Raw genomic sequence first — 25,728 nt, 5'->3', positions numbered from 1 at the left:
ATTTATTTCTGTCACGCACAGCCACTCTTCCTTGCTCAACAGACATCCCTCTCGCATCCAGCGCTCTCTTCACACTGTCCATCCATCCTATTCGTGGTCTTCCTCTCAGTCTTACACCTCTCACATCAGATCTAGTTATCTTTTTCACCAATCGCTCATTATCCATTCTCTCCATATGCCCAAACCATTGCAACACCCTCTGCTCAACTCTACCAGCCATCTCCCGAACAACTCCAGTTCTCCTTCGCACTTCATCATTTCGCACTCGATCCATACGCGTCACTCCACACATACTCCTCAGACATCTCATCTCCATTACATTCAAAAACTAGGATGTAAAAAAAAACAAGAAAGAATAAACATAGCCAAACAGAAGGATGAAAGGAGTAAAAAAAAAGAGAAATGAAAAAAGTAGCACATAAAGGGTGAATGCTGAGGGACACACACACACACACACACACACACACACACACACACACACACACACACACACACACACACACACACACACACACACACACACACACACACACACACACACACACACACACACACACACAACTGCATTATAATCACCTCCACACCTCAGTGCACGTCATACCAGCTCATTTCACACCTCACTATCACACCTTATCATACTTCATCATACCTCAGGCATCCTTAACACTGCCACGCCTCGCATCACCACACCTCTCACGTCATTCCATATCACACCACACATCATAGCATACCTCATACAACATTACACCAAATCACACTACGCACATATCATTCCACGTCACACCATCTCATACCACATTTCATACCTCATGCCACATCACACCATATCATACCACACATCATACTCTCATACTACATCACACTTCACATCGTCACATCGTATAGTGTCAGACCTCAGCAAAACCACACACACACACACACACACACACACACACACACACACACACACACACACACACACACACACACACACACACACACACACACACACACACACACACACACACACCTACTTACCTAACTACCTACCTACCTCTGACCGACGTGGGTTAAAAATAAGTCTAATTACAATGGAAAAATCCTTACAATATCGACCAGTCACGACCATGAGTGGGTGGGTGAGTGATACTGTGTGTGTGTGCGTGTGTGTGTGTGTGTGTGTGTGTGTGTGTGTGTGTGTGTGTGTGTGTGTGTGTGTGTGTGTGTTGCTATGCCGTCTTTGTTCACTTTGTCACTTTTTTTTCCTTTGTCTTAATGCTTCTGTCCTGGGAGCAAAAGCATTACGTCCCTTTGTTTGAGCTGCTGAGGCCTGTTTTCAGTGAGTCAACAGATGAAATCACTGTGGTCCGCCTCACACTCATGCCACCACTTGGGTACTACTCCCACACCCCATTTCTTCATGTGGAATCCATGCCATCCATCTACTTAACCTTTTTTAAAAATCCCATGACACCTTTTTGCAATAAATTCTCACGCCACCTCCAAACTTTATTAATTTTGGAAAGATTTCTCGTATCGGAGGGACTGATGAAGGCTGTATCTTAACCATCTATTGTTCAAGTCTGTCCTGCGTTTAATATATATGTCTGGAGATGCCAAGAATACTCATAAAACAGGAAAATGAGTCCTAGTATGAAAGAGTTAACTGGTACCTGGTATTTCTGGTATCCCGTGTACGAGTCCTGTTTAAGAAGAGATATCGGTATTACTAGGAATTTTCCTCCACACTTCGAGGACGTCATTATTTCATTGCTTAACCCCTGTCTGTCTAGCCGAGCAGACCCGTCAACCACAAGTAAGTATCTGCTTCTGTACGTACACCGTGCAAGGAACCGGCGCCTCTTACCCACGGTGAGGTGCAGGGAAATAAGGGTGATGGGTGGTTTGGCTCACTGGTGGACGCAGCAGCTGCATCACCCAGGATACACAGCGTCACCACGTATAGGCTTCCCGTCAGTGTTAGTAATTTGGAAGTAATGAGCTTTAATGTAGGCTATTTAAGACCAATAAAGTGGAAAGACCCTCCAGATCCAAACAAAATCGAGTAGAGATAGCAAGAATATAATATATAAAAAAAACATAATGGTATTGTATGTTTGGAAATGGACAGAATAAAGTCATATGCTGAATGTTTTATGTATGGTATTGATGTCAGGTACCGGTGTGTGTATTGGTCTGTGGAACGCTTGTGTGAATGGCTGTGTGCATTTGTTGGGCACTGAAGAGTGTGTGGGTGCATGTATATAGGTGTTGTGTGTGGGTGGGTGAGTGTGGATGTGTGGGGATGTGGGGGATGTGGGTGTAGGGGTGTGAGGGGGCATGCGGGGGTGGATGTTCGAATGTGTGTGGAGAGGTGTATGGATGTGTGTGTGTGTGTGTGTGTGTTTGGGTGCGTATGGATTTGTGGATGTTTATGGGTGCGTTGATGTTGTTTGCGCAATGTGTGTAATGTGTGAATAAGCTTGTTCATTGTGTGCGTGTATATCTGTAAATGTGTGTGTGAATATGTGCGTATAGATTCAGTACGTGGATGTGGGTGTGGTTTTTGAGTGTGCCTGTGTATATCTATTGGTTGCGTGCGTGTATTCAGTGCGTGCAGCCGAGTGTAAGAATGGACGGAAGAGGAAGCACGGGTGTAACCACAATAACTAGGTCTTTAAAACTGACCAACACGAATTCCATAGGCGGCGGCGGCGGTGGTGGTGGTGGTGGTGGCTGTGATGGTGGTGGTGTTATATGTGGTGGTAGTACCTGTAGTGTGAGTAGTGGTAATTAATAGCCGTGGTAGTTGTGATGGTGGCCGTGGTCTTTGCAGTCATTATACCGCACTTCATGAGCTTCCACTACCTAGAAAATTAACAAGAAATAAAAAGCGCAACTAAGCATTACCTAAGAGGGCAACATCAGCCGCCAACATTACATCCGCCAACATGCATAGAAGACACAGGCATTTGCAACACATCAGGCAATCCTGCAATAAATATAAATGGTTAAATAAATAAATAGATATAAAAGATTGGGCTCAATATTTTCCTGGTTTTCCAGGTGCTTTATTTTTAAGACAACGCATGTGCTTGTAGGTGTGTTAATATTTAAGATGAGAGTGATCAGCCTCACTCATCCCTGATTGGCATTACGTGAGTAATAAAACCCCAACCACTCCTTGCATATAAACCTTCACCGGCTCAATCTGACTGGAGCGCCGTAATTACCCACTACACCACCAGAGGCCAAAATTTGGTTATATGGTTACCACCCAGCATAGTAAATGGTTTCCTGGTGTACAGGAAACCATTTGGCATGTCACTCAGCGTTGAGTCACCCACAGGGAGAAGGAAGAGGAGAGAATGAAGGAAAGAAAGACAGAAGAGGGAGTGTAAAGTCACCCTTAGGCAGAAGGACGAGGAAAGAATGAAGGAAAGAAAGACAGAACAGGATGGAAGGGAAGAAGGATGGAGGAGAGGAAAGGGAAGACACCCAAGAGCAGCACTACATCGAGTGAGTGGATGGTGAGCGCCCTTATTCATCTCCACAGTAAGGATGGAAATCGAATGCATACCTGATAGTGCCCAGTACAGGTTTATGTAACTAAGGGTGACTGGATATATTGGACTTGTATTCTCTCTCTCTCTCTCTCTCTCTCTGCCAGCCATTTCCACTCTTATACAAAATGATGACTTCACTGGAAATCTGGAAATGACTGGACAAGCCATTCGGGAGTTTCCAGGAGGCGATTTACGTGGGTGTGTGTGACGTAATGTTGACGTGAGTTTGGTCTTTGTGTATCTGGTTATGCAAATTTCTATAACAAGTAGCTGACAATATGCAAGTGTTGTTTGACCAGAGCAAGTTTCGTGTGTATATTTGTGTGTACGTGTTTGTGTGTACGTGTTTGTGTGTACGTATGTTTGTGTGTGTACTTGCGGTCATGGGTTAGACTGTGGTGTTTCCAGTCAAATCATCTTTGAAACGGACCTTAAATATCTTTCATCTGCCACACAGTAACAAAATCACTTAATGTTGTGTCCACTATTGCATATTCATACAGATACGTCCACTAGGGTACAGTATACATAAAGTCCTCATCCTTGTGTATAACCACTTACATAACTTATTTTTCCACAATTCCACATATTTCCACCTGGTCTTACGTTTTAGTAGCTTTATACATTATCTTTCATGACCACATACACTCGTTTCCATTTATTCATTCAGCTGTTAAATCCTGGGTATACTGTCTCATGTTTATCGTCCCAGCCATAATCTTTAGGGTATATGTTGAGGGTATATGTTTGAGGTATATCCGCTTTGTCATATTTTCCCCAGGACAATTGTGACTTGCAGTACGTTGACTTGATTCCACTTACTTTCAACTTTTATTTTCCCACTTTGGTTTGTACATTCATTTTAACCACTTAGCTCCTGCAGTTCAGAGATTCTTTTAAATTTATTCTTTCCAGTCTCCAAGTGATTTTATTCAGGTTTAGGTCGGCTCTTTTTCGAACTGGAAGATATTATTTTATTTGGCCTATCAGTAGTAAAGTTAAATCATGCTAAAATCATCTGGTAAATGTAAAATAAAGGATGCTACGGTATTGGTTAAATCTAATATATCCACTTGTTTCATGCCTATTTTTTCCTTTTTGGTATTACGTGGTGGGTATGACCAGGTGAGTATGCTTCGCTATACGTGACTAAGGTGGGGACTACCTGAGGAGCGCTAATGGGTTATGTTTGTAAAGGTAAACATGGGTTTTTTCCCGTCTGAGAATGGGTGGGGAGTGTTTGTGTGAGGGTATGGGGAGTGTTTGTGTGTGTGTTGGGGGGGGGGTTATTGTTGGGAGGAGGACTGTGTGGGAGTGGTGTGTATGTAGGAGAGGGATGGTGTGGGGGTTGGAGGATGGGGTGTTAGGGGGTGAGATGTGGGTGTGTAAGGAGGGGAGGAAGGGGGATGTGTGGTGTATGTGTGGATGTGGTGTGTGTACTGGGGGATGTTTGGAGGATTGTGTGGGTGTGGGAAGAGGAATGTGATGTGGTCTGTGTGTTGGGGGGGGGGAGGAAGTGTGTATGATGGGTGTAGATGTAGTGTACATGTAAACCTTGGTGTTCCATATTTGTGTGGGTGTTGGCTTGGGAAGATTGTGTGGTGGGTGTGTTACTTGGTGTTTTGAAGGTGATGTGGGTGTGTATGTTTTTTTTGTTTGCGAGAGCGAGGGTACCGGATGTGTGTATGTATTTGTGTGTGTGTGTGTGTGTGTGTGTGTGTGTGTGTGTGTGTGTGTGTGTGTGTGTGTGTGTGTGTTTGTATGTGAGTTTTTGTTTGTGTTTGTATGTGTTTGTGTGTTTGTGTTTGTGTTTGTGTTTCTGTGCTTTAGTTTATTGTGTGTGTGTGTGTGTGTGTGTGTGTGTGTGTGTGTGTGTGTGTGTGTGTGTGTGTGTGTGTTTGTGTGTTTGTGTGTGTGTTTGTGTGTGTGTGTGTGTGTGTGTGTGTGTGTGTGTGTGTGTGTGTGCGTGTGTTTGTGTGTGTGTTTTATGGTGTTTTTTGTGCTATACATATTGCAAGAGTCAGTTGTAAGAGCAGAATCAACAAACCAAGCTGTGCGTGGGGATGGGACTGAAGTGGCTATTGTGTATATATATATTCTTTTGGCATCGGTTCTAGAATTTAGGAAAAAAAAAAAAACGTTCTCAGTTCATCTTCACTCATTCAAAAAACTAGGGTTGAATGACAGTGTAGAGGTGTAATGAAAATGGTGGTCATATACGGGTTTATATGTACAGGTGTCATCTCTACACAGGCAGGTTTAACAAGATGAATTTTTAATATGGTTGGGTTTATGTGAGTGATTAATCATGCTGGTTTAATGGGCTTATGCACAGTTTTTATTTATGTACAGGTTTAATGTTTACTCATGTTAATTTTGCTATGTGGAGGTGTTATGCGTAGTTTTAAATGTATTCGCAGTTTTAGCCTACATACCTGGTCAGAGTATAAACAGGTTTGGTAGTATATAGGTCACATGAGTTTATACTGTATATAGATTCAGTGAGCTAATAAAGGTGTCATTACCTGGGCGGTAAACTAATGTCATTGTTCTTATTTTCCAGGTGTGAGGGGACCCGTGCCCAGGAGCCGCCCGCCGCGCGCTGCTGTTGCTGTTACCCGGCCAAGGACTGTCCCAGGCTACACGCCATCATGGGCTGCTTCCTCGAGAAGTTTGACAGCTTCCTCAATAAGAGCTTCTACAAACTGGGCCTCATCATCGCCAATCACTATGGCTACTTTATCATCGTCCCCATCTTCCTCACCGCCATACTAGCCACCGGGTTTCAAAATATCCGCTACGAGGATGACCCGGAGTATCTATTCTCACCGACGACAGGAGTGGCTAGGAATGAGAGAGCCATCATCGAGCACTATTTTTTCCTCAACTTCAGCTCCGATTTCCATCCGTCAAGGGTCACGCGCACCGGTCGATTTGCCCGGCTCATCATCAAGGCAAAGGACGATGGCACGATATTCAGGACTAAGGTGTGGGATGACATAGTGAAGCTGGACAAGATGATACACAAGGTCTCGGTCGAGGTAGACGGTCGGGTCACGCGCTACGAGGACCTCTGCGCCATCTGGGACTCGAAGTGCTACGAGAACACGATCATCGACCTCTACGGACTCATGCCGAAGGTGGAGGCCAAGGAGTACAATCTCACCTACCCCTTGATGCTGAACCCTGACACCTTCGAGACGTACGTGTTTCCTCACTACCTCGGCGGCGCTAACGTGACGGAGAACAACGTGGTAGTGAGCGCGGAGGCCCTGTCAATTTTCTACTGGCTTAAGACCAACACACAGAGGGAGGACAAAGAGTAAGTGGTGGTGTTTCTCATTTGGAGGGTGTATTTGGGGTATTGCTAGGGGTATATGAAGGAAGGTTAGGTTATATTGGGTAAATTCGGGTATGTTAGGGTATGTTCGGGGTTACTATTATTTTCTTTGATATCCCTGAACAGATCTGTAGGACGGAAAGGTTAATAAATTTGGGCAGCGACTGTGCGCTTGGTGTGCTTCTTGATAATCTACTCATGTGAAACTACTGGTAATTTCTTTAATCACTTGAACACCTGAATAAAAAAATATATATATAGAATGTGAAAATACAATTAATGAATTTCAGGGGCCATAATAATATAAATTCTATATTCAAAAGAGCTGTGTAAAATCTTCAGGGTATATATTTTTTCACACATACTTTATTTTCAGTATGTAGTATTCAGAGTAGGGACAGATATGCTTGGAGGACCTTCTGCCGAGGCCATCCCAAAGAATGAGGCGTCAGGGAACAGAGACAGACAAAGACAGACACAGACGGACAGACAAACACATAGACAGACACAGAAAGATATTACTCACGTTCTAACCATACTTTAATCTACATAAACACTTCACTGTTATGGTAGGAACGAAGATGATAATTGGCATTGTAGTTACATGTGGAGGTTAGGGTTGTCTCTAGATCGGTATCAAAAATGGATGTTAAAATATACAAAATATCCTGCATAAAAATTACTAGGGACATTTTATTCTAGTTACAGAGAGATTATTACTTTCATCTTAGTTGTTATTCTTCTTAAAAAATTAAAAAAAGTGATTCTGACAGGGTACGTCTATAATTTTGTCCTTATTATTTCCTGATTATTTTATTTCTAGACAGATTTTTCGAACAAGTAGGGTTAGATGGAGTAATAGCCTTCATTAAAACTTCACATCTAAGGCGCTCCGTGGCAGAAACGTGGAGTAGGGAGATGATTATATTGAAGTAAAAATTGTATGCGTGGAAATTATGGTTAGTATTATAGATTGAAAAGATGTATCCAAAAGTGACGTTTATGCTTAACAGTGCGTGCCATATGTCTACTCACAGCTGGTATACCGAGTCATGATCTAAACACATATCACGCTCCTGTCTCCAGAGCGGGGTTGTGGGAGGAGGCGCTGCTACGAATGATGGAGGAGATGGACTTTCCGAGCATCAGCGTGGCGAGGTTCGTATCCCGGACACTGGAGACTGAACTGGAAAACAACACAAATTCGGTGGTGCCCTTCTTCGGCGTCACCCTTACCGTCATGCTGGTCTTCTCCATCGGCTCTGTCATGATGGGGGACTGGGTGAGGACCAAACCCTGGCTTGGCCTTATTGGGGTTCTCTCCGCCGCCCTGTCCTGCTTCGCCGCCTTTGGATTCCTGATCTACCTCGGCGTGGAATTTATCGGGATCAACATGGCCGCCCCTTTCCTCATGCTGGGTGAGTTGACGATGCTGTTTTTTGTTTTGTCAGTCTCTCCTAATCATCATGAATCATAATCAGTCATCAGTCAGTCATCATCAGTCATCAATCATCATCAGTCATCAATCATCAATCATCATCAGTCATCAGTCATCAATCATCATCAGTCATCAATCAATCATCATCAGTCATCATCAATCGTCAATCAAGCATCAAACATCATCAGTAATCATCAATCATCAGTAATCATCAATCATCAGTCATTCAATCAATCAATCAATCAATCATCATATGCTAGAGTAGAGCTTTGTGGATCAACATGGTGACTCTCTTCCTTATACAGGGTTTCTTGCTGTTCTGAAACTTACCTATATGCGTAATCCATGTCAAGGAGGAGTTCAAGGGGCATATTTCTAGATTTCCCCTTACTGTATAACATAAGAAAGATGATGATGATGATGAGGAGGAGGAGGAAGTGGAGGAGGAGGAGGAGAAGGAGGAGGAGAAGGAGGAGGAGGAGGAGGAGGACTGATGATGATGATGATGATGATGATGATAATGGTGATGGACTGTCAGTGCATTAGTGTGAGCCAGTGACAATGGTGCGTCTTTATCACCTGTCAGGATGTCTATCTTTACCATATATTCTCTCTCTCTCTCTCTCTCTCTCTCTCTCTCTCTCTCTCTCTCTCTCTCATGCTTGTTTTTATTTCTATTATTTCTTGGCTTCTTTTGATTTAGTTGGTGATTTCGAGAAGACAGTAAGCAATGTTCTGTGCATTGCTTAGGTCTCTCTCTCTCTCTCTCTCTCTCTTCCTGCTTAACCTTGACGTATCAATGTCAGGATTGCTATATTAGTGCTTCCTTCTTAATGGACAATATGTTTACCACTCGCACCACCTAACCATCCCTCCATCCGTCCACCTGATGCCGTCCTACGCTGATGTGGATGGATGGCCTTCTTTCCACTCATTTCCACCCAGCTCTCTTCCACTTCATTCCATCCACTTGTATCCTCCTCCAGCCATTTCATCTGCATCCTCTTCCACTTCGTTTCATCCATCAGTAACACTTTTTTTTTTTTTCACATAATTACGCAGACTAGCTTCTCACCTTGATATTTTGGTCATGCATTGTTCAGTTTCTTTTCCTTACACTGTTTCATTAATTATTACACACACTCTTCTAGTTCATTCCAGCCATAACTCCACCTCATTCCATCCACCTCTACCCCTTATCCTACCCACCACCCTACCTCATTCTACCCACGTCTCCGCCTTATCCAACCCACCTCTACTCTATCCTACTCACCTCTACCTTACCCAATCCACCTCTCTCTCATTCCTCCCACTAACCCCACTCAGATGCACTTGTCCATCCTTCTGTCCCTCATTCCACCTCATTACACCAACCTCTGCGCTTAATCACACACTTTCCCATCCAATCCACCAATTATTCCACATCATTCCACCCCACCAATCCCAGCCTCTGTAGTCACCAAGGTTAGGAATTCCCGGAGAGGTGAGGGAGTGGGTGGGTGGGGTGGTATTCAGTTACTTCCTGGTCCACTCACACCCACCTAACACCCACTTACACCTTGCACCCACCCATCTACCTACCTACTCTTAACTCTTACACCCACTCATCCATACTTATACACATCCACTTACCTACCTCCCCATCTACCTACTTACCTACCCCCCTATCTACCTACTTACCTACCTACCTGCCTGCCTACCTTCCTGTTTACATTACACCACCTGCCTACCTTCCTGTAGTCCACCACCTTCACTCTACCACTTTCCACCCCTGTACTACCACCTAACTTCAGCCTCCCACCCATCTCCATCCACTCCATCCCACCAACGTCCACTCCATCCCACCTACGTCCACTCCATCCCACCTACGTCCACTCCATCCCACCTACGTCCACTCCATCCCACCTACGTCCACTCCATCCCACCTACGTCCACTCCATCTCACCTACGTCCACTCCATCCCACCTACGTCCACTCCATCCCACCTACGTCCACTCCAACCCACCTACGTCCACTCCATCCCACCTACGTCCACTCCATCCCACCAACGTCCACTCCCACCCACCTACGTCCACTCCCACCCACCTACGTCCACTCCATCCCACCTACGTCCACTCCATCCCACCTACGTCCACTCCATCCCACCTACGTCCACTCCATCCCACCTACGTCCACTCCATCCCACCTACGTCCACTCCATCCCACCTACGTCCACTCCAACCCACCTAACATCCACAAAAACCCACATAACGTCCACTCCAACCCACCTACGTCCACTCCAACCCACCTACGTCCACTCCAACCCACCTAACATCCACAAAAGCCCACCTACAGTAACATCCACAAAACCCCACCTGCACTACTATCACACCCAAGATCAACACCACGTAGCGGAAAACTTCCAGTAAGTTTTCCTTCTTCATCTACACAACATACATACATACATGAACAGGCACACATGCATGTACGAGCACACGTGGACATGCACATACAAGGACACATGCACATACAATACACGCACATACAGGCACATGCATATACAAGCACGCACGCACACACACACACACACACACACACACACACACACACACACACACACACACACACACACAAACCTACACACCCACAAACAAACCTACACACAAACAAACACACCTACACACCCACAAGGCAATATAAACACCATTCTACCCACACCCACCTACCTACCTGCCTACCATCATACCTACCTACCAACCTAACTGCTTACATACCTACCTTCCTACATACCTACCTCTCCTAGTAACTCTTCTTCGCACTGCAACCAAAGTACTCCAAGGCCACGAAGTAGGTAGTAATATGAGACTGGAATTGACTCGCCCGACAATAAACTCTGCACTGCAAAACAAGGGTGCGGGAGGGAGAGATTTTGATAGGCCCGTAAATAGTGATCTTTGTCAGTGTTAGTTCTCTCTCTCTCTCTCTCTCTCTCGTACCCTTCCTCCGTCCATCTTCACTCTTTCCAGCTCTCCTCCTCCCAACCTTTTTTCTCCTCTCTCCCTCCGCCTATCTCATCCTCTACTTCCCCTCCTCTACTCTCCCCACCTCTTCTTCCACCCCCTCCCTCATTCCCTCCTCCCCCTACCCTTCCATTCCCCCTCCCCTTCCATTCCCCCTCCCCTTCCATTCCCCCTCCCCTTCCATTCCCCCTCCCCTTCCATTCCCCCTCCCCTTCCATTCCCCCTCCCCTTCCATTCCCCCTCCCTTCCCCTACCCAGCACAGAAAACTCAAACATGCCCTATCTGAACTCACGCGCGTTCGTGTCTGCACGCACCCCACAAGCACGCGCGAGTCAGTGTATACACGTGTTGGGGGCAGGTGTGGTTGTGAAGTGGGGCAGGGGGGTAGAGGAGGAGGAGGAAGAGGAGAGGGAAGAGTGAAGATGATGGGAGGGGATGAGGGTGAGGAAGAGAGGTGAGGGAAAGGAGGGGAGTCGAGGAGGAAGCGAAGAAGAGGGGAAATATAAGGAAGTACAAGATGATGATGAAAGAGAAGTGGAGGGAAGAGGAAGGGGAGGAGAAAGGAGAGGAAAGGAGGGACGGAGAGGGAAGAGAAAGGAGAGAAATTGGGAGGGGAAGGGAAGGGGAAGAGTCAGGATAAAGGATGAGCAGAAGGATAAGAGAAGCCTTCGTCTTTGCATTCTACCATCCACTTCCTTCTAATCACTCAAATTCCCTTCATTCTTCCTCGTGTTATATAGGTATTTACCTTCATAATCTTACTCTTTGGCTCTTAACACACATTCTCCCTAGCTCTTGCTCTCTTGTTCCCTCGCTCTCACGCTCTCTATCTCTATATCTACAGTATCTCTATCTTGTTTATGTCTTTATTATGTATCTATAGTAGTACTGTTTGTATCAACCTCTTTATCTCTTTCTCTCAACACCCACTCCCTCTCCTTCACCCACTCCCTCATCCACTCCCTCACCCACTCCCTCACCCACTCCCTCACCCACTCCCTCACCCACTCCCTCACCCACTCCCTCACCAACTCATCCACACTCTCCATTCCCCACAACAACAACAAAAATCCCATTGCCACACCAAAGAATCTCAACCTTCCCGACCACTGCACTGACGTTCACTTGACCTAATATCTAAGAAGTGGTTGTCATAAGGTCACACATTCTTGACCTTTCACTCTCGGGTGTGTTTGCTCTGGGGCTTGAAAGGTTACATAGACTCTACTGACCTTTCCCTACTAAGTATCATGCTAGAATATTCAACACATAAATTTGCTCATGCCAGCTTCAAATGTCAATTTCATTGCTAGCCTTTTCATATTAAAACTTCAGCTTAGTATTTTCCCACCAACTTTTCATGCCAAATTTTTCATATCAATTTTTCCAGATCACACAGTCATACCAACCTCATACCAAATTTTATACTAGTCCTCTCATACTGACCTTCTCATACCAAGCATTTCCTACCAACCCTACCAATTTCATCGTATCAAACCAACTTATACCAGCTCTTAATTCTTTCTATATATTAAGGTAGCATTTTCGTACTAACCACCTTATCACACCTTTCCTACCAATTCTCCTATCCCAGCATAATCTTACCACGTGTCATACCAACTCAGTCATACTCGCTCTTTGTACTTTCATACTACCATTTTAATACCATAATTATGTTTGACCTTTCATACCAGCTTAGGCATACCAGTGTGTTCATACCAGCCCAACCACATCACCTTTGTATTATGTATGTGTCTGATTCTGGGCGTAGATTTGATAGCCCTTTCCCTAATACCCAGCAGTCCCAGTACCACACTCCTTCACATGTCACCACTTTGGCTCTAGTGCCCACCGTCCATACTGAACACATGCCAGGACTGTCTCACCCAGAACTGGTGTGATGGTGTTAGTGATGGTGTTTTTATGACGTAGTCGGGTCTTGCGGCGGATTAGTGAAAAGTCTTAACGAAATTCAGGCAACTAAATTGTTCCCTGCTTAGTCTAGGATCGAACCTGCATACGTTTAGATAGAGCCAACTTTTTTATTTGGTGTACTGGTAAAAGCCGAGGTAATGGTGGATGTGGAGGAAGTTTTTATAGTTGTGGTGCGGATTGTGGTAAATGTGGTGGCGGTTGTGGCAGTTGATGTGGTTAACGTACTGAATGTGGCAGAAGTGGTAGTGGTTGTGGTGGTGTAAGTGGTAGTCGTTGTGGTGGTGAATGTGGTAGTGATTGTGGTGGTGGTAGCGGTTGTGGTGATGGAAGTGGTAGCGGTTGTGGTGATGGAAGTGGTAGCGGTTGTGGTTATGGTAGTGGTAGTGGTAGTGGCTGTGGTAGTCTCTGTGGTACTCGATACGGCAGAGTGTGGTGGTCGATGTGGCGGTCGATGTGGCGGTCGATGTGGTGGTGGATGTGGCGGTAGCTGTGGTCGTAGCTGTGGTCGTAGCTGTGGTCGTAGGTGTAGTGGTAGAAGTGGTGGTAGATGTGGTGGTAGATGTGGTGGGTGGTAGATGTGGTGGGTGGTAGATGTGGTGGGTGGTAGATGTGGTGGGTGGTTGATGTGGTGGGTGGTAGATGTGGCGGGTGGTAGCTGTGGCGGTAGATGTGGCGGTAGATGTGGTGGTAGATGTGGCGGTAGATGTGGTAGAATATCGGTGAAAGGTGATAAACAAGGTGGAAGACGAGATGGGAGTGCCTTATCAGAATGTGGTTTTGGTGGTAGTGGTGGTGGTGGTGGTAATGATTGTCTGTCTGTCTGTGTCCTTGTCTGTCTGTCCTTGTCTGTCTGTCCTTGTCTGTCTGTCCTTGTCTGTCTGCATGTCTGTGGCCTTGTCTCTCTCACTGCTTTGTAATGTGCTGTAATATACGGTGTATGCACATGTAAACAAAAAACACCAAACACACGAGCACATACAAAGTGGAGCGCCCTAAAACAAAAGACAAAAACAAAAAAAATGAAAGTCCAAGAGAAGAGGACAGTGATGAGGACATTCTGGGTGATGGATGCGTTGATGCGTTGGCGTGTACCCACCAAGGTTGCTGAGGAGAACACGGCACACCATACACACCACACTACACCACACCACACACCACTGATCACCACACGCCACTGAACACCGCTACCACTATGTCATCACCGCAATAACAGCACCTCAGAACACCTTACCATAAACACGATAACACCAACAACACCGATATTACCCCAGCTTTGCAACATTCGTAAATTAGTGATGACCCCACGCTACTGGACACCACACCTAATCGCCAAATTATAGTGCCATCCAAACACAATACCAACACAGCGACTGCAACACATCATCACATTACACACTTCATTAAAATTATAGCAAGTCATCAAAACAACACACTACAACAAACACAGTAATGACAACTCACTGCACTACACACTTCATCACAACACACGACAAAGGTTGCTGTCTCTGTCGTCGTCGTCGTAGTTCTTGTTGTTGTTCATGTTCTTGTACCCCAGCCTCAACTGGACGCAGTGGACTACAGGCTGAAGTTATCCTCCTGTAAGTCCATCTTCTTCCTCTTGGGGAATAAGGAATTAAGGGAGGCTTATAAAATGATCATCTCTGCTGCTCTGTTATGTCTTTTACCATATAAGTCTGTGTGTTCTGTATATTATTTCGTGGTTTTCGTCTTTTGGTCTTTTCGGTATTTTCTGATCTTTTCGTCTTCTCTGTCTTGTCTCTGGTCTCTTCTGAATAATTTTTGGGGGGAAGTTTTTGCGATCTCATGGCCTTAGTCTTTTTTTTTTTTTTTTAATGTCACTCAAGGGCTTTTTGTTTTTAGATGCCTTCCGTTGTTTTTTCTGTGTGGTCTCATTGTCTCTGGTCTGCCTGGTCCGATGTTTCTTGGTCTACGTGACATCTTCCTCTTTCGTTTTATGGTCTTTCGTGGTCTTGTCGGAAATCCAGCCTAGGGTCGGTAAAATCGTGTTGCATCTTTCTCAAGAGGTGCCTTTTCCTGACCCAAGTTACTATTACATATCTCAGTTGTAAAGAATCATCACTTGCGAATTCATGCATAGCTGTCATCATCATCATCATCATCATCATCATGTCATCATCAATCATCCTCATCATCATCATCATCATCATCATCATCATCATTTGAGCTAAACAAAATTACCATAAATGTTACTGAAGTGAGGTAGTTTTATAAGGTAATGAGGTGTAATTACGAATAATCTGTACTGAATGAGTTCTTAGTGTGCCTTCCTCTTCCTACCCACAGGTATGTACGCTAATGAGAATACGGACAGGTGGTGGAGTAACGTGAGTGTTGTTTATATTTTCATTAGAGAGAGAGAGAGAGAGAGAGAGAGAGAGAGTTTAAGTATTTCAACTTTAGTAATTTGTTCTACAGATGGTATTTGCGGTAAGAGATGATTCATACTTTTCGAACGTTGTTTTTTATATGTGTACGCGCACAAGCGCATGTGCCTTTGCTCTGTGCGCGCGCCTGCGCGTGCGCGGGTGCGTGTGAATTCTTTTACGTGTGACATTATTCAGGATATATATTTTTTTTTCACAGATGGGTATTATGTGTGATTCATTTTCGAGATGACTTTCTTATATGTCTGGAAACTGTATGCGTGCATGTCCATATGACAACTTAGTCTTAGATTTTTTTTTTTTTTTTTTCGATCTAATGTTTGTGCGTGCGAGCGCACAGATTTACAAATGTCAGCAGCAAGTGTCTGTACCATGTTTTGCAAGAGGTGAATGTTCGTGGTTTATTTGTTGATTTCCAAACAAAGTAGAAACTCTAGTCTGTGAGATTGAGTTTTTATGGTGTCATGGTGTAAGTAAATATTTTTTTCTGTGATAATGATGATGGTGTGTCTGTGGTTTCTGTGGTAACGTGCTTCTGAAATAATGTAGAATTCTGTGTTTGAATCCTTTTTTGTAATGTCAAGGTTTGGGGTAAATTTTCACTTACAATTACGGTGATAAAAATGACGATTGTGTGATGGTGTGTTTGTGGTGTGTTTTGTAATATATTTTTCCAGAGCAAGATGTTTTTGTTATGGTGTCAAAATCTGGGTAAATGTTTTCTTTATGATGACTGTGTGCTTGGTATGTCATAATGTATTTTTCAAGTCACGTAAAATTTTGAGTTTCTTTTTTTCTGTGATTTGTTTTGCTCTTGTTGCAACATATTTTTTCGAGCTGCATAATATTCATGATTTTTCTTTAGATCTCAATATTGGTAAATGTGTCTCTGCCTTGATATGTTATTTATGGTCTGTTTTTATATTTATTTCAGACAACGTTGAGATTTATAGTCCTTTTCTGTTCGTTTGAATATGGACTCATTGCCTTTATTTTTATTTATTTGTATTTGTGGTTTTACTTACTATATACCTCTCCCCCTGACCCCAAGAACGCATTTTTTCTTTTTTATTTATTCATTTTTTTTTTTGCAAAGCTCACTTTTCATCCAGCTCACGAGAATTACTTTCATGGTAAAATGGTTAATGAAGGCTGTAGCTAACCCCTCTAGTTCGAGAAGCCCCTCCTGTTATGAATAAAAAATAAATAAATAACCAAAATAGATCATACATTTTACAATCTAAAAAAACTGCGATTCACTAGACATGGGAAAGAAATCGTGAAAGCAAAACCTGAATACTGTATCGCTTGTGGAATCAGTGACGAAAGGAAAGCGTGTCTGAACTTTTACCTCGTTGCTGCATGCGCCTTGTTACGTGGCATGCAGGCTAACGAAATCTAGTGCTCTCAGTTGTTCCGTAGATTCGCTCCGTAACGTGGCATACATGGTAAAAACATCTACTGCGCTCAACTGTTCCATAAATGTACTTAATTTGGCACGCAGAAATGACTTTGATTTGGTGGCTGTGTAATGGGTCATTGAATGCGAGGCCAGGGGGAGCTAGGATTGCAATTGAAAAGTTGAGAGGAAGGACGGGATTGGAATGTACTGGTGCTGTAATGAGAGGTAGATTGAGATGGTTTGGGCATGTTGAGTGAATGGAGGATGACAACTGCCTGCGGAGGGCGAGAAGTGTGAGGTGGGGGGTAGGGTTGCGAGAGACAAACAAAAAATGATCTGGGACGAGGTCATAAAGTAACTTAATGGATAAGGGACTGAATAGGGAGGCTGCCAGAGATCGAGCAGCGTGGAAAGCCGCCGTTAGGTGATGAAGATCGACGCATGCAGGTATGATGAAGCCTAAAACGAACGAACGCAAGATGCAGGCTAACCACATCTAATGCTCTTAACTGTTTCTTAAATGAGCTTTATAACGTGAGATGTAAGAAAACCGTATCTAATGTCCTCAGCTGTTTCGTCAATGCTGTCTGTAACGTGGAATGCAGGCTATCTGGTGCTCACAACTTTCTCATAAATGACCATCAGAAATAGGAAACTTAACTTCCTCTCACTGCTAAGAAAATAACCCAAGCCCTCAGTTGGTGCATGTCAGGTAAAGTAAGTTTATAAGAGAGGCGAACATGCATAGGAGAGGCTCTGTCCATCTCTCTCTTTCTGGACGTGAGGTGATTTATTTCCGTAGACTTTAGCGACTTTAGAGAAGGCAGACAGCATAGTACATCACACAAAATCACCTTCACATAGTACACCACACTACACCACACCACACCACACCACACCACACCACACCACACTACACTACACTACACTACACTACACTACACCACACCATTCATCACACATCACACACCACACCATTCACCACACATCACACACCACACCAAGAACATTAAGTGGAGAGTCTTGAAGCTTGCCCATCTTGTGCTTTTATACTTAACTGCCAAACTTCTTCCCAAAACTTAGTTAAAATCGTCTGGAGGCAACGTGAATACAACTGAAGGACGACATAGAGGTCAGACTATTTGTGGAGGCTGCTTGTAACCTCCTCTCAAACGCTGAATAAAATCGTCTGGAGGTATGAAGAATATACTAAGGAGAAGATTGGTCATGGTGCTGCTGAAAGGGTTAAATGAACACGGAAACGGGCTTCATTATCAGTGTCCAGAACCGGATATAAAAAAGTAAGGAAGTGGTACGCACATGGGTAGTGATGGTGTGAGGGGAAAAACGCTCTTTGTAGGGTTCGTTCAGGTTAAGGGAGGTCAGGGTAGAATTGACCAAAAAAGCCTTGGTACCCCTAGTGAGGATGGAGAGTGAGAGACTGACGAGGAGAGTGTATGTGAGTGAGGTGGAGGGGAGGGGAGAGGGAGGGGGAGGCCAGGGATGAGGTGGAGGGTTGGAGTGGAGAGGTATATGAGAGACAGTGGGGTGTGAGCTGGGAGCGGGGCAGTGAAATGGCGGGGGACAGGGCGACATGGAGGCGATTTGTTTTTGGCCACCCCTTACGGGATTAAGGCGTCTGGCAATAGAAAGATGGACCCCTAGTGATGGTGAAATTGGATGTGAACGAAAATTTTGGGTATATTTCGGTATGTCTGGTAATTTTGGGTGACTGAAAATTCTGGTTAATGTCCTTTTATTTATTTATTTATTTTTTTTTACCCTAGTGAGCGGAAAACAGATGAGCATATATGGCGAGAATACGAGATGTGCAGTGTGGCATTTCAAAGGTCTTCGTCCTTTATATCAATATGTAAAGTTCAGCAGGTGTCTTGATAGCATTCTTATTTCCAGGACCTAAACTTGAGTTGCTTCTTCGTCCGACGTGTACCGGTAGCGACTTGTATGTTTGTTAGTATGTCCGTCTGTCTGTCTGTCTGTCTTGTCTGATTCTGTGAGTTTGTTTGGCTCAGTCTGTATGTCTGACTTTTCTCTTAACTTTCCTTTCTCTATCTCTCTCTCTCTCTCTCTCTCTCTCTCTCTCTCTCTCTCTCTCTCTCTCTCTCTCTCTCTCTCCAACTCCATCAGTTTACCTGCTCCCGTTGATCTGTCTGTGTGTACGTGTGTGTGTTCTGTTTTGCTACCTGACAACTTGGGTATCTATTACATATTGCCGGACGCTTAACCCCAGTGCTCATTCAGGGTAGCCGCAAAAGTTTCTCCATGCATGCACCTATCACGTCTACCACCACCACTACCACAACTACCACCACCACTTCTTATTCCCAGTCAAGCTGCCCTTCCTCGTGCCCTCTTCCTTCCGTCGTACCCTTCACGTGCGCTCACAAGTATAGATTCGCTTGTCCGTAGCCTACACACTCAAACACCGCCCATTTGCCTCCGCTGCTGGCTTGCCTTGGTGTGCTTGTGCCTCTTCCTTCCTGCTTCCCTGTACTGGTGTGCCCTCTGTTGCGCCTTGGTCGTGAGCTTTCTTCCTCTTCCTCATCTTCATTCATTCTTCTTCCTTTTGCTCTTCCGTATATCTTCTCATCTTCCTTTACGCCTCACCCGCTTCGTATTCCTTCGTCTTCCACCTTCTATTATTATTTTTTTCTTCCTCTCTCTGGTTACTGCCTGTCTGTTTTGCATTTCCTTCTTGCCTGCCTTCCTTGAGATTTTTCTTTGCTCCTCCTTCCTCTTCCTTAATTGATTCGCCTTCCTGCTTATTTTTCTTCCAGGTGTCTTCCATTCTCTCCTCCTTCCTGTAACTTACTCATCTTCCTATTTGGGTTTTTATCTATCCTTCCTTCGGTCATCCAGTCTTCCTTTATATCCTCTTCCTCGTTCATCCTCTCCTTCGTCCTTTCCATCCTGCTTCCTGGTACGGTCTCCCTGCCCTGCTCAAGCTCCTCTTCCGTCCTTCTCCTTCCTGTCTTCCTTTCTTCCTCTTCTGATATTCCCCTTTTTCTTCCCTCTATTTTTTCTTTAATTTTTCTTCCTGATTTTGTCTTGCGTCAACCTTCTCTTTTGTGCTTTTTTTTTTTTTGTATTATTTCCCTTATTCTTTCACTTCTCTCCCTCTTGCTTCTTCCTGTTTCTCCTCTTCCTCTTTGCATAACTCTCTCTCTCTCTCTCTCTCTCTCTCTCTCTCTCTCTCTCTCTCTCTCTCTCTCTCTCTCTCTCTCTCTCTCTCTCTCTCTCTCTCTCTCTCTCTCAAATGTTGCTGTTAAATGGTAATACGGCAGGTGTGTGGTAGTCATAGGAGTTGTTGTGACATGGTAGTTATTGTAGACTGTAGCTGTGGTAGGACTGAATTGGGACGCAGTGAGTGGAGTGGAGTGGAGGTGGAGGTGGGGGTGAACGTGTGGTGCGGGTTGTGGTGGTGGTGGAAGGGGGGGGTTGTGGTGGTGGTGGTGGTGGTGGTGGTAGGTGACGGAGGGAAAGTTGTCTGTCGTGTTTGGTACTTTGTTTGTTTGTTTTTATATTTCATGTATTCGTTTGTCTGTGTATCCTTTCGTCCATCTGTCTGTACACGCATCTATTTTTTTTTTTTTAAATCTTTTTGTTTGTTGTGCTTTTTTTTTTTGTGTGTGTGTGTCTGTAGGTCTTTGGTGCGTGCGAGGGAGTTTGTGAGTTTGTGTGGAACATAAGGTACAGAGGGAAAGCTGTCTGTGCGTCTCCATTGCTGGGCGCTGTGCGTGTGCGCGTGTGCATGCGCGAGCGTGTGTGTGCGTGCATATTGTATGCGCGTGCATATTGTGTGTATGCATGCGCGCGCGTGCCAGCGCGTGTAGGCGTGCATGGTGGTGCACATGAAGGGAAAGTTGTCTGTCTTGCTGGGTACGATGTTGTGTACCTGGGTATTGGTTGGCTGTGAATGTTTTGTTGCCTTTGAGTGTCGGTGTGCTTGTTTGCGTTGTTTGTTGCTTTTGTTGTGTTTGGTGTATGTGCATGTAGGAGGCAATATTAAAACGGACTCGAAATGGAGAACATCTGCTCGCATGGACACCTGTTAGTTTTTTTGCGAACATATCTTTGATTCTGCTTAATTGCGCGCGCGCGCGCACACACACATTCACTCACACAACACACATTCACTCAAACGCAATAGCATCAACCGTTTCCCACCAATTTTCGCTTCTTTGCACAACTGAGAGCGGAAATACCACCTCATTCACCCCCTTCCCACTTCCAGAACTCTAGGAAAGTGAGACATATGATCGAGGAAGGCAAGAGTGTTACATCAAGCCGACCCACACACATTCTCTTTGGATTTCCTCGTGTCTTACAGCGGAGGCGTTTACTTGCTTCCTTGTTCCCTCTTCTACTTCCTTGAGGGTTTTTGTGGCTGTGAGAGGGAGGGAGGGAAAGGGAAGGAGGGAGAGTGGGGCAGAGAGAGAATGGAGAGAGGGGAAGCGGAAAAGGCATAGCAAAAAGATAAGAAGAGATGAAAAGAGAAACAGGAAGGGAAAGGAACGGAAGGGATGCATAGGGAGGAAGAGAAATTGAGGTCATATGGTATAAGTGAGTAATGGGGAAGGGAGGGGGGAAAGGAAGGGAAGGAAAGAAGAAATAAAGGAAAAAGAAGGGAAGATAAATAGGGATTATGAAGGAAAGGGAAAGGAAGGGAAGGGGTTGGAACCAAAGTGGTGAACGAAGGGAAAGGAATGAAATAGATAAGAGGAGAGAGAGGGGAAGGGAAGGGAAGGGAATGGAAGGGAAGGGAAAAGGAAGGGAAGGGAAGGGAAGGGAAGGGAAAAGGAAGGGAAGGGAAATGGAATGAAAGGGAAGGGATGTAATATGACAGGGTACACTGGGAAGGGGAACATCGTACCCTAGGCGTGGAGGTCGCTGGCCCTGGAGGAACATACGGTACATGCCCTGCCCTGCCCTGCCCTGCCCTGCCCTGCCCTGCCCTGCCCTGCCCTGCCCTGCCCTGCCCTTATCCCTCCACCCTACCCATCTCCTACCCTTATAAATGTTCCCTTATCCTTGTCAGATCCCCATATCCTGCTCCCATCCACCCTTTTTTCCATATATCCTTCTTAAATCCTTATACTCTTCCTTATATTCTCCCCTACCCCCTATATTTCTTACCCTTATACCCGATTCATGTATTCCCTTTAACATCCATTACATATTTTTAACCCCCTACCCACACATCCCTTCTCTGCTCTCCTATCCCCCCTCCTCCTTTGTCTCTCCCCCCCCCTTTAACTGTACTGCTCCCCCTGTGCCCCTCCTATTCTCTTCCCAACCCACATTCCCCCTCCCTCTACCTCCTCGTTCCCCTGAATTCTCTACTCCTATCCTACCCTTCTGTCCTCCCCTCCCACACACTACCCTCGCCAACACGGAACACGCATCCTATCCCCCTGTTCTAGTGTCCCCCTCTCCTCCTCCTCCTCCTCCTCCTCCTCCTCCTCCTCCTCCTCCTCCTCCACCTCTTCTTCCTCCTCCTCCTCCACCTCTTCTTCCTCCTCCTCCTCCTCCACCTCTTCTTCTTCCTCCTCCTCCTCCTCCTCCCTAGCCTCTTTCTCTGTACCTCTTTCTTCTTCCTACCTTCTTCCTCCCCTATCACCACCTACCTTCTTTTCTCCTATTCTCCTCTTTCCCTACCAATCCTACATTGCCTCCGTCCTTACCTTCTTGTCCTTACTTTCCCGTGTCCGTACCATCCCATTTCCTTACCTTCCTGCTTTTCCAGCCTCGTCTTTTTTAGTTTTGTTAGTTAAAACCTTCCCTATACCAAACACCCACAAAAAAACTAACAGGTCTTTTGCTGTTTGCTTGCCTTTTTACTCCTTTGTACCCTTCCTGTTTCCCTGCCATCCACGTGTCCTTACCTTCCCCCGTATCCTTACCTTCCACGTGCCCTTTCCTGTCTTTCCCGTGAAATTCCCCGTATATTTTCTTTTTTTCTTTTTAGCTAGAGGCAGTCGAAGGTTGGGTGCGTCTCTTGGTGCTTGTTTATTTGTTTTTTTTTTGTGATGTGCCCTTGTGCGTTTTTGCTTGCGTGTGTTTTTTGTATTTTTATTTATATTTCGTTTTATTTTTTCTACAGGGTTTAGTCAGGCTTGTATTTTCCTACCTCTGCCCTTTCGCTATACAGTAGTTGTACTTTTTATGTTTGTGTTTGCTTGCTTGTATGCTTGCGTGTGTGTTTGAGCAAATGTGTAGTTATATATGTATGAGTTTACGTGTATAACCTGTGTGTGAGTGGAAGTTAGCATTTGTGTGTGTAAGCTAGATTATGTATGTTTAGGTGCTTTTGTGTGTGTGTGTGTGTGTGTGTGTGTGTGTGTGTGTGTGTGTGTGTGTGTGTGTGGCTATGATCACACCAGTTTCGAAATCGGAGTGCTTGAAATATAAAAAAAACATTGATACAGCAGACCATGAAAGACCTTGCATAATCGAACAAGCTTACAACTTTCGCCACCAGAGGCCAACACTGACCCGCTGTCATGGTAACCGCGGCGATATTGTGACGCCATTTTTACTCCAAGACACATCAGTTCGGCGACACATTTTCTTTTTATCGTGCTACATCCAGACGATTTTATTCAACATGGACACATTTATGTAGTGAAGGGGTTAATGAAGGCTGTATCTAATCCATCCAGCCCGAATAGTCTCTCCAGAGCTGAATGAAATCGTCTGGTGGCAGCAATAATAGGCTGTAAAGTTCGTCATAGGAGTAAAAACATTAAATATCACTGAGTTGGCCTTTTATTATTATTATTATTATTATTATTATTGTTGTTGTTACTACTACTACTACTACTACTACTACTGCTTCTGCTGCTGCTGCTGCTGCTGGTTACTACTGCTACTATTACTACTACTACTACTACTACTACTACTATCACAACTAATAATAATAATAATAATAATGATAATAATTTCCCATGGCAGTAGTTTGAAAGACACTGAACCTAACCCTCATTTGATATCGTTACACCTCTTCATAAGCGATTCATTTTGCATAGTACATGTTAATAGCCCCTAGTATGCAATTCATATCTTCTTCAGTATCGACACCGTTTGGATCAGTAACATACAGTTGAGTTTTAGGATGTAAAACTAAAATAAATTGCTGAGGAGGAGGCGCTAGTAATCTTGTAACCGAGCGAAACTATGCCCCAGTAACACAGAAGAGGAAATTAGGACGCAATAAACAGGATAAATTACTGAGCAAGAGGTAGGATGCAATGAACAGGATAAATTACCGAGCGAGAAGTGTTACGAGATATCATGAGCGAAGGAAAACAGGCCCCACTCTGAGGACTTTTTGTTTTGAATTCCTGCGAGTTACAGAGGAACATAACTGCACTCCGCCCACTTGCTTTTTGTAAACAATGCCTTTGGAGATTTCGCGTCTTGGTAACTCGGCGCGAAGATAGCTTTTCTCTCTCTCTCTCTCTCTCTCTCTCTCTCTCTCTCGTTAATACTCGCTTAAAGGCTGCCTTCGGTGGCCTCCGCACAGTGTCAGTTCCTATTTTCAGTCGAAAGGTAATATAAATTTGAATTACTCATGCCGTGAGAACGGAGAGAGAAATTTTCCCTGATTTTTATGCTGCTGGGACACCCGTTGAGGAGAGAGAGAGAGAGAGAGAGAGAGAGAGAGAGAGACGATAGTAGTATTTTCTATTAAACTAAATTATACTATAGCATTATAGTATACAGTTTTAGGAGTATAAGGAGGGAGAAAGGAGAGGCGAGAAAATGATAATACAACAAACATGTCACTCTCGCTCTTCTGTAATGCTGGCAATTTCAGTCCGATCACGAATGAATCCGTCCTCTCCATTAAAAGCAAATACGATACTAAATCCGAAGCAAAAGGCAAGAAATAAGTCATAACTCGGGAACGGGTGGCCCGACTGGACTGGAAATGGTTTTCTTCTTACGTTAGAGCATTTTAACGGTACTTTGATCTAACAAAAATTACGCTACGTTGGGCCGTTTTTGGTGTGTTACGGCAACAAACAAACATTCAGAAATCGGATCATTATAATAGATTTTTTTCTGGACACACAGCGAACTTGGTGAGTGAAAAATAAATTACCACACATACCGTTCGAAATATCCAAGGAGAGGTGTCGAAATTCTTACTGTCGAAGCTTCCAGTATTTCTCGGTAGGCGGGTCTCCATATTAGCTCAGGGCTGCGGATCCAGATGGCACTAGCTTTTACTGGAATATCTGGCTTACTGGTCACTCTCTCTCGTTCGCTTTATTTCTTTCGCTTTCTCTCTTTTTCTCCTTTCTTTTCCTTTCGTTGCCTGTACTGTCTTATTTTTTTCCTCTTCTGTTTTACTGTCTTTACTTTTGTCTTTATACTTTCATTTTGTCTACTATTGTTTCTCTTTTCCATTGCTTATTGTTTTTACTCTCTCTCTCTCTCTCTCTCTCTCTCTCTCTCTCTGTGGGAAAAATAATACGTCGGCGTGCAACGGGACTGAGTGCGCTGGTGGGGAGGGGGGGAAGGAGAGGAGGAGGGAAGGAGAGGAGGAGGGAAGGAGATCGGGAAGGAGGAAGGAGAAGGATGGAGAGGGGAAGAGAGGAAGGAGGGATGGGAGG

At 44.6% G+C, this 25,728-nt stretch overlaps 1 protein-coding gene across 1 annotated transcript in view; it reads left to right on the top strand.

Moving 5' to 3' along the window:
* The first annotated feature begins 6,128 nt into the window (after positions 1-6,128).
* Ptr (patched domain-containing protein) overlaps positions 6,129-25,728 on the top strand; it is a 68,754-nt gene continuing 49,154 nt past the window's right edge. The window contains exons 1-2 of the mRNA XM_080274615.1: positions 6,129-6,867; positions 7,972-8,303. Coding sequence (XP_080130741.1) covers positions 6,197-6,867; positions 7,972-8,303 — 1,003 coding nt within the window. The 5' untranslated portion in view covers positions 6,129-6,196. The remainder of the gene's footprint in view (positions 6,868-7,971; positions 8,304-25,728) is intronic.

The sequence above is a fragment of the Coenobita brevimanus genome, chromosome 58, assembly GCF_032717465.1.
Source record: "Coenobita brevimanus isolate Jiangsu-jjx chromosome 58, ASM3271746v2, whole genome shotgun sequence".
NCBI lineage: Eukaryota > Metazoa > Arthropoda > Malacostraca > Decapoda > Coenobitidae > Coenobita > Coenobita brevimanus.
Note: the sequence above shows the minus strand (reverse complement) of the source record. Positions and strands in the feature narration are given on the sequence as shown.